The following is a 13,087-nucleotide window of genomic DNA, read 5'->3' as shown; positions in this document are numbered from 1 at the left end:
TAGTCTAGTCTATAGTCTAGTCTATAGTCTAGTCTATAGTCTAGTCTAGTCTACAGTCTAGTCTATAGTCTAGTCTATAGTCTAGTCTATAGTCTAGTCTATAGTCTATTGTCTAGTCTATAGTCTAGTTTATAGTCTAGTCTATAGTCTAGTCTATAGTCTAGTCTATAGTCTAGTCTATAGTCTAGTCTGATCTAACGTCTAATATATAGTCCAGACAGAAGATTAGTTTCAAATCTAGTCTGAAGTTTAAAATATAATCAAGACTATTTCCAGTCAATAATTTAGTTTATTTTCAAGTGTTTATTTGGTGTTATTTTTGAATATAGTTCACATTGTATTGTAGATTATAGTTAAACATTTTCTATAAATAGAAAATATTTTAAAAGTGTTCTATGAACAGGAACTATTCATATAATATAAAGAAAATCTTTGATAAATATACATATAGAATATTGAACAAAACAATATCTATAACCGAAATATTAATTTGAGAAAAAAAATATTGTTTTGTATATCAATATCAAATTACTCAAAAAAGTTTCTTTGTTTATGTTAACAAAAACAAAAATACCTTTTTATTGAACAATATTATTAGTATCACGGAAGAGAGAGAGAGTACTTTCACTGTTATGGTTTAAAACAAGTTTTCCATTCATTCATTTGATTTGTTTCAAGCATCTCCATTTATTTCTTGTCTTTAAAATCAATTAACACATCTTCTTGGCAGTATTACCTTCCATGCTGCTTGTGGTTGGCCCATAAACAACATCTGATTATAATATGTATATTTTACATCTGTTTTTATTGTTTTAAATTTATGTTTGTTAAAAGTGTGAATTATATATATTTTTTTGATTTGTTTGAAGCTAAAATAAATGTTATTTTTATTTTATTGTTTTATAATATTATGCAAATTTTTAAGATTATTTAACTAACACTTTTACTTTTAGATAAACAAAATTTGATAACTTTATTTTTAATAGTTTATATTTGTTTGTTTTTTTTAATTTATTCCTTTGTATGTTATTGTCATGCTAAAGTCTGTCACCAAATTAGTTTTTCTTTTGTATACATTTATAAAAATGGGATTAATTTTTGGGAATATTTAATCCCGCCTAATTCAGATCTACAGGATCTGAACCAAAAGCTTTAAATTACGCTAAAACTGGACCTAATATTTGGATCTATAGATCTTCAGGAACCGTGTTAATATTTTATTTTAATCCTTTTAAGCATTAAGGGTATTTATTACTGCTTTATTACTAAAATCGTCTCAAAAAGTGATTCTGACTCGATCAATTCTTCAAGATAAGCATTTTAACTGAAGTATAGTTCAATTTTATAATTAAATTGACCGAAACTTGTTTTTCTTTTAGATTTGCAGTCCCGCTTGTACAGAACTTGAGGTTGTTGTTATGGATTGGTTGGCGAAATTTCTGAAATTACCTCAACAATTTCTTCATACTACCGATGGTCCCGGTGGTGGTATAATTCAAGGTTCTGCTTCTGAATCCGTACTGGTGGCTGTTATAGCGGCTCGAGAACAAACTGTACGTCGTATGAAAGAAAAACATCCCGAAATGACAGAAAGTGAGATTAGAGGCAAACTGGTGGCCTATTCCAGCGATCAGAGCAATAGTTGCATTGAAAAAGCCGGAGTGTTGTCAGCGGTACCCATACGTTTGTTGCCAGCTGGCGATGATTTGATTTTCAGAGGAGAAATGTTGCAAAAAGCATTAGATGAAGATTTGGCCAAAGGTTTAATACCTATTATTTGCATTGCCACTTTAGGTACGACCGGTACCTGTGCATACGACGACATTGAGTCATTGGGTAAAATTTGTAATCAACATGATCTGTGGTTACATGTTGATGCTGCCTACGCTGGTGCTGCATTTGCTTTGGAAGAGTGTTCAGAGTTGAGAAATGGTCTGGAAATGGTTGACTCCTTAAATTTCAATTTACACAAATTTCTTATGGTCAATTTTGATTGTAGTGCCATGTGGCTAAAGGACGCCAATAAGGTGGTCGATAGTTTCAATGTAGATCGCATCTATTTGAAGCATAAATATGAGGGTCAAACACAAATTCCTGATTTCAGACATTGGCAAATACCATTGGGTAGACGTTTTAGAGCTCTTAAAGTATGGATTACATTCCGTACAGTTGGTGCCGAGGGCTTAAGGGCTCACATACGCAAACATATGGCTTTGGCAGAGCGGTTTGAAAATTATGTACTATCCGATCCACGCTTTGAGGTGGTTACTAAGAGAACCCTTGGATTGGTTTGTTTCCGACCCAAAGGTGAAAATAAACGCACTACCGATTTGTTGCATTATATTACTGAACGTAAGAAAATCTACATGATACAGGCCAAACATGCCGGTAAACATTTCTTACGTTTTGTTGTTTGTGGCATGGATCCCAAGGATGAGGATATTGATTTTGCTTGGAAAGAAATACAATCACAAATGGATATTGTTTTAGAGAAAGAGCAAGAGCTTCTGATAGCATCTGTTAAGCCAGACATCACATCGATAAGTAAACAAATAACCTCAGATTTACATATAACTACAACAATGGATAATGAAAAATCTAAATAATATTATAATGAACCTATTACTTAGTTTTAAAATTTATTTATTTTAATAAAAAAATTATAAAAAAAAAAGTTCTAAAGTTGGCTGTGCCGAATCTTAAATACCCTCCACCAGCTACCTTTATATTAACACTTTTCTAATTCATCGACTATTTGTAGAAATAAGTTTTCTCGTGGCTTTCTTTACATTTTAATACTTAGCGCTTATCAAATTAGTCATACATAATTACACCCTACACCACTATAGTGGAGAGGGTATTATACGTTTGTGCTGATGTATGTAACATACAAAAATATTGGACCAATACCCACCTTAAAGTATACCGATCGATTCAGAATCATTTTTAGAGTCGATTAACCATGTCCGTCCGCCTGGCTGGCTGTCCATGTAAACCTTGTGCGCAAGGTATAGGCCGCAATTTTCAAGATAATTTGATGAAATTTGGACCAAGCATGTTTTTTTTTGCACAGGGACGAAGCCTATTGAAAATGGTTGAAATCGGTCCATTATTTCACCAAGCCCCCATACAACCGTACCTCCCGATTTGAAATTTTTATGTCATAATTACGTCAAGTATTCTGCTATATCTCTAAAAATTTTCACAAATAAGTTTTATATAAGTATAAATGACACTGCAGATTTTCGTAAGGATCGGCCCTTATTTGACCCTAGCCCCCATATAAACCCACCTTCAAAAAATGTCTTAAACGTCTAAAATTGACTTGTAACCATTTGTATAGCAATGCAACTCAACAAAACTAACTGTTATTTAGATATATATCCTTTTCCCAAATTTACGAGGATCGGCCCATATTTGACCTATATAAAGCCTCATTTAGAAATTTTAGTTTTATTTTTTATCAATAAATTGCTTAAATATTAAATATTTTCCTACTTGTTTTGTTCTACACTAATTGATAATGCACCTAGTTAAATACGTTTGACACGTTTCGGAGATATGACCAATTATAGACCGATAGTAATAAATTCTTTAAGCTAAATTTCTGTACATAAAAACTATATTTCTGTCAAATTTTGTATTTATACCGCAATTTAGTAATAAGTAATGTGCCTTAAAGTGATTTTCTAAAGGGAACCTGGTATAGGACCTACCGCAGCTGTGTTATAAACCGATGTTTGAGCCAAATCTTATATCAAAAGCTTTATTTGATAAAGAGTAATGTGCGTTTAAGAGATTTTCGTGAAAGGACTTTGTATGGGAGCTATGTCCAATTATGTATATAAAGATAAAATTTCAAAATTCTGTATATATGTTATTATTTGGTAATGAATAGTGTGAATTTAACTTATTTTCTAGAGGCGACCTAGTATAAGAGCTATGACCAAATATGGACCGATCGTAAAACAATGTTGTAGAGTACTTTTTGTATATAAAAGCAATATTTTTTCTAAATATATGGATATCAGTATTTGGTAATAAGTTATGTACGTTTAAGTGATTTTCGGGAGAGAACCTTGTATGCTCCCATGGGAGCTGTGAACAAGGATGGTCCGATCGTGAAAACATTTTGAAATAACATTTATGTGTACAAAAATAGTATTTATGCCAAATATTTAATGGGTATCACTATTTGGTAATGGGTTATGTTAGTGTTTTTCTGGTAGGGACCTTGTATGGGAGCTATGACCAGTTATAAACCGATCGGAAAATATTATTTCTCTGTATATGAGCAACACTTGTGCCAAAATTTATATGGATATCTTAATATAGTAATAAGTTATTTGCGTTTAAGTGATTTTCGGGATGGGACGTTATATGGGAGCTATGAACTATTATAGACTGATTGGAAAAGCCTTTCACTGTAATATTTATATGCATATGGGCAATACCTGTACCAAATATTATATCGATATCATAATTAAGTAATGAATTATGTGCGTTTATTTTCGGGAGAGGACCTTGTATGGGAGCTACGTCCAATTATGGACCGACTCAGAAAAATTTTTTCTGAATGAATTCTATTAGCATAAAATTTTAATTTGTAAAATTTTCTGAAGATATCGACATTGTGAAGGAAGTTATTAACAAAAAAACCCATTTTCCGAGAATATGTACTTTTCTATGGGATGTATATGAAATTTTGGACAGATTCTGGCAATTTTCCGCAGAGATTAAGTTCCTGAGTAGAAACGAATGTATGATGATTTTTATGGAATTATTAGTTTTCGAGAAAATTTTATGTGTAAAAAATGCTTATTTTTTCGAGGTTGTTTTAAATTTTGATTCATACCTTTTCCCGATGTGAACCGATTTTGCTCATTTTCAATACCAAACTGCTTAGGATAATTGTGAATATATTCGGGGAATTTGGCTGACTTCCTTTGCTTAGTTTAAACGTGAGCGTGTTTTAGGCAGGCAGACAGACACATACTTTGTTGGGTCTCAGATAAATATTTCTTGGTGTTACACACGGAATACCCTTTATCACCACTGATGGTGGTGGATTGAGGAGTTTTATTACAAAAAATTAGAAAATACCAATTACAAAACGGCAAGGTTCTTCAGGTACCAAAAAGTCCCCTTTTATGGATTCCCACTTAATCCAGGCTCTACATAATTACTTTCATGTTTCTAGGTTTAATATAGAAAATTCAAAAAGTAGCTTTTGCAGAACGAAAAAGTATTAAAAAGTCCCATTTCATGGGTTCTTACCTAGTCAAGGCTCTACATGCTAACTTTCATGTTTCTAGGTTCAATATTATATTTCATGGGTTTAGGTTCAATATTATAGAATATTTAAAAAGTACCTTTTGTAGAACGAAAAAGTACCAAAAAGTCCCTTTTTATAGGTTATTACCTAGACAAGGTCCTACATTCTAAATTTCATGTTTCTAGGTTCAATATTATAGAAAATTCAAAAAGTACCTTTTGTAGAAAGAAAAAGTACCAAAAAGTCCTTTTTTACAGGTTCTTACCTAGTCAAGGTCCTACATCCTAAATTTCATGTTTCTAGGTTCAATATTATAGAAAATTCAAAAAGTACCTTTTGTAGAACGAATAAGTACCAAAAAGTCTCTTTTTATAGATTCTTACCTAGTCAAGGTCCTACATTCTTAATTTCATGTTTCTGGTTCAATATTATAGAAAATTCAAAAAGTACCTTTTGTAGAACGAAAAAGTACCAAAAGGTCCCTTTTTATAGGTTCTTACCTAGTCAAGGTCCTACATGCTAAATTTCATGTTTCTAGGTTCAATATTATAGAAAATTCAAAAAGTACCTTTTGTAGGACGAAAAAGTACCAAAAAGTCCCTTTTTATAGATTCTTACCTAGTCAAGGTCCTACATTCTAAATTTCATGTTTCTAGGTTCAATATTATAGAAAATTCAAAAAGTACCTTTTGTAAAACGAAAAAGTACCAAAAAGTCTCTTTTTATAGATTCTTACCTAGTCAAGGTCCTACGTTCTAAATTTCATGTTTCTAGGTTCAATATTATAGAAAATTCAGAAAAAGTACCAAAAAGTTCCTTTTTAAAGGTTTTTACCTAGTCAAGGTCCTACATTCTAAATTTCATGTTTCCAGGTTAAATATTATAGAAAATTCAAAAAGTTCCTTTTGTAGAACGAAAAAGTACAAAAAAGTCCCTTTTTATAGGTTCTTACCTAGTCAAGGTCCTACATTCTAAATTTCATGTTTCTAGGTTCAATATTATAGAAAATTCAAAAAGTACCTTTTGTAGAATGAAAAAGTACCAAAAGGACTCTTTTTATAGATTCCTACCTAGTCAAGGTCCTACATTCTTAATTTCATGTTTCTAGGTTCAATATTATAGAAAATTCAAAAAGTACCTTTTGTAGAACGAAAAAGTACCAAAAAGTCTCTTTTTATAGATTCTTACCTAGTCAAGGTCCTACATTCTTAATTTCATGTTTCTAGGTTCAATATTATAGAAAATTCAAAAAGTACCCTTTGTAGAACGAAAAAGTACTAAACAGTCCCTTTTTATAAGTTCTTACCTAGTCAAGGTCCTACATTCTAAATTTCATGTTTCTAGGTTCAATATTATAGAAAATTCAAAAAGTACCTTTTGTATAACGAATAAGTGTCAAAAAGTCCCTTTTTTAGGTTCTTACCTAGTCAAAGCACTACATGCTAAATTTCATATCTCTGTGTTCAATATCATAGAAAATTCAAGAAATACCTTATGTAGATTGAAAAAGTACCAAAAAGGTTCCCTTTAATGTGTTCTCGTCTAATCCGGGCTCTACATACTTAATTTTATGTTTGTAGCCAATAACAACGTAATGTAACGTCATGTTCATTCTTTGCTTTGTGCTTATAAACAAGAAATCACAATAGCAACATACATTAGCGTGTACTTACATACTTAATTTCGCGTTTCTAGGTTCAATATTATAGAAATTTCAAAAAGTACCTTATGAAGAACGAAAAAGTAGCAAAAGCCCCCTTTTATGGGTTCCCACTTAATCCAGGTTCTACATAATTAATTTCATGTTTCTAGGAAAAAGTACCAAAAGTTCCTTTTTATAGGTTCTTACCTAGTCAAAGTCCTACATGCTAAATTTCATGTTTCTAGGTTCAATATTATAGAAAATTTACAAAAGTTCCTTTTGTAGAATGAAAAAGTACCAAAAACTCCCTTTTTGCAAGTTCTTACTTAGTCAAGTCCAAAATGCTAAATTTCATGTTTCTAGGTTCAATATTATAATCCGGGCTCTACATACTTAATTTAATGTTTCTAGGTTCAATATTATAGAAAATTCAAAAAGTACCTTATGTAGAACGAAATTGGTACTTTTTCGTTCTACATAAGGTAGATCCTCTTTAATGTGTTCTCGTCTAATCCGAGCTCTACATACTTCATGTTTTGATAATGACAAAAGCATCTATTCTTAAATGTTAATGTTTTTCTTAAGAAAGTATTCCTGTTTGGTAACGATTTAATGGTGGGTATATATACAATTCGTCACAACCGAATGTTACGCTCTTACTTGTTGTATACATATGTATCTATTCATATCTATCAAATATTTTCTTTTACTAGTAAAAGAGCCTTCATACGATCATACGTTGAGTCTAATGAAAATGTTAAATGAAATTTCATCCATATAACATGAGTATGCGTATGATTTTCATCGCTATATATGTTTCTTTTTATACCCACCATCAAAAAAGATGGGGGGTATATTGTTTTTGTCATTCCGTTTGTAACACATAAAAGTATATATATTCTGGGTCCTTATTAGATTCTAAGACGATTTATAATATTGAACCTAGAAACATGAAATTTAGAATGTAGGACCTTGACTGGGTAAGAACCTATAAAGGGGGACTTTTTGGTACTTTTTCGTTCTACAAATTACTTTTTCGAATTTTTTATAATATTGAACCTAGAAACATGAAATTTAGCACGTTGGACCTTGACTGGGTAAGAAATTGCAAAAAGGGAGTTTTTGGTACTTTTTATACCCACCATCAAAAAAGATGGGGGGTATATTGTTTTTGTCATTCCGTTTGTAACACATTGAAATATTCGTCTAAGACCCATAAAAGTATATATATTCTGGGTCCTTATTAGATTCTAAGACGATCTAACCATGTCCGTCCGTCTGTCCGTCTGTCTGTTGAAAACACGATAGAGTCCAAACAGAAGTAGCTAGCGAGCTGAAATTTTGCACAGATACTTATAGTTGATCCAGTTTGTTTGGTATTGAAAATGGGCAATATCGGTCCACGATTTCGCCTAGCCCCCATATAAGGCCCCCTTTAGAAAATGACATTATCGCCAATAACTGACTAACAAAAGCATCAATAGCGCTGTAATTCGGCACAAACATGTTTTATGAGGACATAAATCTTTTCATAGAATTTCATAAGGATCGGTCCTTAATTGACCCTACCCCCCATACAAAGTACCCTTCAGAAAATGACTTTATCGTTCACAACTGACTAACAGAAGCATCAATAGCGGTGTAATTCGGCGCAAACATGTGTTATGGTGACATAAATCTCTTCGTAGAATTTTATAAGGATCGGTCCATAATTGACCCTACCCCCCATATAAAGTCCCCTTCAGAAAATGACTTTATCGCCAATAACTGGCTAAGAGAAGCATCAATAGCAGTGAAATTCGACACAAACATGTTTTATAGGAACATAAATCTGTTCATAGAATTTCATAAGGATCGGTCCATAATTGACCCTACCCCCCACATAAAGTCCCCTTCAGAAAATGACTTTATCGCTCACAACTGACTAACAGAAGCATCAATAGCGGTATAATTCGGCACAAACATGTTTTATGGGGACATAAATCTTTTCGTAGAATTTTATAAGGATCGGTTCATAATTGACCCTACCCCCCATATAAAGATCCCTTCAGAAAATGACTTTGTCGCTCATAACTGGCTAAGAGAAGCATCAATAGCGGTGAAATTCGGCACAAACATGTTTTATGGTCTCATAAATCTCTTTGTAGAATTTTATAAGGATAATTGACCCTATGCATAATTGACCCTATCCCACCTATAAGGTCCCTTTCAGAAAACGACTTTAATGCTCATATCTACCTTAAGAAGCATATATATAACAATAATATTCGACATATAAAAGTTTTATGGGAACTAAAATCATTTTCTTAAATGAGTCCATTATTATATGATGAGTCCTTTATTATGTAACCCCCTCATAATGTGCCCTTTAGACAACGAATTCAACGCTCATTACTACAAAATTCTACATACACAAGTTTCGTGCGAGCCAAAATCTCCCTATCAAATTTTATAAGGATCGATCCTTATTGAAAGTAAGAATATCGGTTCACGTTTTCTCTTATCCCTATTAAAATGCCCCCTTCAGAAAATAACTTTATCGCTAAGAGATGTATGCTCATATCTGCTCATAATATATCTATAAAGCAATAAAATTCGACATAAAAAAGTTTTATAGGAAATAAAATCATTTTCATAAATTTAATGAAAATGGATTTATAATTGACCTTACCAAGGTCCCCTTCTGAAAATGACTTTAAGACTTATTACTGACCCAAAAATGTAAGTACATCAGTAAAATTCTACATAAACATGAATGATTTGATGGTGGGTATATAAGATTCGGCATGGCCGAATATAACACTCTTACTTGTTCGTTCTGCAAAAGGTTCTTTTTGAATTTTCCATAATATTGAACCTAGAAACATTATGTAGAGCCTGGATTAAGTGGGAACCCATAAAAGGGAAGTTTTTGGTACTTTTTCGTTCTTCAAAAGGTACTTTTTGAAATTTCTATAATATTGAACCTAGAACCAATTTGTATTTTTTGATTTTTTGTAAAAAATTCGTAATGACTGTTTTTAACACATCATGGTGAAGGGTATATAAGATTCGACACAGCCGAATATAGAACTCTTACTTTTTTATAGTTAACCTCATATGGGAGGTTAATTAATGATGCGATTCTCGTCAAATTTTCTAAAACGATTTTAGTTTAAGTGCTTTAAGTGAGTACCTGAGTACTTTCTCATCCACTGGGTGAGTAAAACTAAGCAATAACTCAAAACTGCTCCTTTGTGTATCTTACACGCAGGTAGCAATTTACGTATATATATGGTCTGGTCCATATAAGTAAACTTTGCTCATGTACTTAAGCTATCTAATCTCTTGCCATAGTAATCCCGTTGGAGAAAGACAGGTGTTATGAGCAAGCTCATTATAATCCCGACAATAAGGTCACACAACCACACTACTGAGATGTCTCTGTTGATTCGGCAACATTACATGGAGGGACGTAATTGGTAGTCCGATACACGGATCATATTAATGACAAGACTTTATTTTTGTGGTCACAAAGAGTTGAGATAAGAGATAAGTTGAGCATATTTTAAAGTAAACTCCAATGCACTTAGCCATGTAGCAAAATCACTGATAAAATAAAGACAGTGACTTTGCACCACGTCCTTCATCCGTCCCATCTTGCTAGGCCATAGTTCCATAATTCTATCAGACATAAACTCGGCAAGAACGTTATTAAAAATCGTAAAATCGGTTCACAACCTCTAAAAATTTTATGAAAAATTGCGATTTTTTTATTCATGCTCAGACATGAGATTTCAAACAAATAAAAACAAAACACATAACCATACTGTTAATATTGTTATTGTACTTGTTTATAAAAGCAAAGGTTCTTTTTGAATTATCATCATCGTCATCATCATATATATAAATACGCAAAGCGAAAACGATTGGGAACATTTTCCGGCTCTATTACTTGACCGATTTTCTTGATTCTTTTTTTTTGTTTATTACAGATTGGCGAGCCTCACTCCAGAATCTATATATGATTAAAATCGGTTCAGTATTTTCGGAAATATAAGCGTTTAAAGTTTCTACCAATACACAATCACACAAACATGTGCTTGAATTAAAAAATAGAAAACAAAATAAGAATGCAAAACAACAACACCGCATATTTTTCATTTTAGAAAAAAGAGAGGAGAGTGTAAAAACAAGTTACTTCTCTGTTGATGTTTTCTTTTTCTATTTGGCAGTGATATTTTTGTTGTTGTTTTTAATACGATTTTATTGTTTTTGCTAAATTGTGAATGAAATAATGATGTATTATGATGTGTGATACAAAAGGATGTTGGTGTTTGACCTGGGAAAACATTAGTGGAACAATAATTCTACATAAATGTTAGTTTTTAGGGATTTTAATGATGGATATATTTACCGACAGCCAGAAGGCAATTAGGGCGATATCAGGTGATAGAATTAAATCTAAGACCGTATTGGATTGTAAGAAAGCTTTAACTGAATAATATCAGAGAGGTAAGGTCACTCGGGAGAAGTCGGCAAAGAAAGGGCGAATGTAATAGCTTTAAAGGGAATTGAGCTCGATGTAGTTAACCTGACAAACGCAAAACCAGAGTTTAAATATTAGTAAATGCTTTTATATTTTTATTTTTGACTTTGCAATAAATATGCATTTACCTCATATTTAAAAATATGCATATTTAAAAAATGGTTCTTTTATGATGACCAAAAACAATGCCTTTAAAAACATAAGTAGGAAAGTTTAGTTGTTCATAAATGAATAAATGAATCAGTATATCGCTAATATGAATGTTTAGCACTGTGAGGATTTGAAGGAAAGACTCTATTGTGTTATTCTATCCAATTAGAAAATAAATAAAAAACACAATTATTTAAAACATACGATTTTAAAGATTAAAAGTGTTTTTTTCCAAAAAAGTCGTTTTACTTCATTTAATAAACGGACATAATTTCACTTTCGATCAGGATGGAAGTTCTTATAGCAATAATTGCAAAATTTAATGACTTCAGAAGTAATGAATTTGGAATCAAATAAAAAATTGAATAACCTTTGTTAAAATTATTGCTTCTGTAGGCTACAAAGGAATAGTGCTGGAAAGGTTCGAGATTGTTTACGACAAACTGTTCATAAAGGGGCATGGTGATTGCTGGAGGAATTGGGAAATTGTTAAACATAAATCTTAATTTAAAACTGGGAGGCGTTTAAAAAACTTGGATGAGAAAGAGCAAAAATCAAAAGATGAAGAACTCAAACAGTATTAAAGAATATAGTTTACTAATTTTACCGCCAAGAATGAAAATAGAATATTGTAAGTTTTGAATAGATTTTAATGAATATTTTTGTAGAGAATAATAAATCGAAATATTTGTTTTTGCTTTTAAAAAGTTCAAATAAATTTAAAAACTTAGATTTTGTACGTCTTTCAGGATTAAACTAAAATGTATCACATTTTCTTAAAGAATACGTTGATCAGAGCAAGTTATACTCATTGATAATAGCAATTGAAATAATTTTTTGACAGACATTTCAACTACGAAAATATGGTTTTCGTAGCATATGTTTGTATGTAATCTTTCCTTCAATATTTTCGGTCGAATTTCGACCGCGGGGCGAACTCTAGTCTATAATAATGAACATAGAATCATGAGCATAGAATCGTAGAATATAAATTAGGTGAAAATCCCTAAGATGGAACTTTTTTGTAATTTTTTTGTTTTCCAAAAGGTACTTTTAGAATTTTCTATAATAATGAACCTTAGTATATACTTTCATATGTAAAGTCCGTATTAGGTGAGAACTGGTACATTTTATATCCTTCACCGTCATGAGAAGGGTATATACATATATGTAAGTTTGTAATTTCGTTTCTAAAACATAATTTTCCGAATCTATAAAGTATATATGTATATTCTGGATCCTTATAGGTAGGAGAGTTGATTAAGCTATGTCCGTCTGTGTGTTTGTCGAAATCAGTTTTTAGATGATACCAGATATCGGCCAGATCCGAATCTTCAACAATTCTGTTAGACATGCTTTCGAGAAGATCGCTATTTAAAATCAGCAAAATTGGTCCATAAATACCGGAGATATGAGAAAAAATCCGAGACAAGCTCTGAAAATTTCATCAAAAATTGAGATTTTTTTTATGCTCAAACAGAAATTGCAAAAA

The 13,087-nt window shown here is 31.7% G+C and overlaps 1 protein-coding gene across 2 annotated transcripts in view; it reads left to right on the top strand.

Annotated features, from left to right (window-relative positions):
- LOC111685139 (3,4-dihydroxyphenylacetaldehyde synthase 2) overlaps positions 1 to 2,882 on the top strand; it is a 7,832-nt gene extending 4,950 nt beyond the window's left edge. The window contains exon 3 of one of the 2 annotated variants that reach the window (XM_046945022.1): positions 1,380 to 2,882. In XM_046945022.1, coding sequence (XP_046800978.1) covers positions 1,380 to 2,606 — 1,227 coding nt within the window. In that variant the 3' untranslated portion in view covers positions 2,607 to 2,882. The remainder of the gene's footprint in view (positions 1 to 1,379) is intronic. The other variant, XM_046945023.1, reaches the window with a different exon arrangement.
- Positions 2,883 to 13,087: the final 10,205 nt, after the last annotated feature.

The sequence above is a fragment of the Lucilia cuprina genome, chromosome 2 (genome assembly GCF_022045245.1).
Source record: "Lucilia cuprina isolate Lc7/37 chromosome 2, ASM2204524v1, whole genome shotgun sequence".
NCBI classification, from domain to species: Eukaryota; Metazoa; Arthropoda; class Insecta; order Diptera; family Calliphoridae; genus Lucilia; species Lucilia cuprina.
This window is presented reverse-complemented; position numbering and strand designations above follow the sequence as displayed.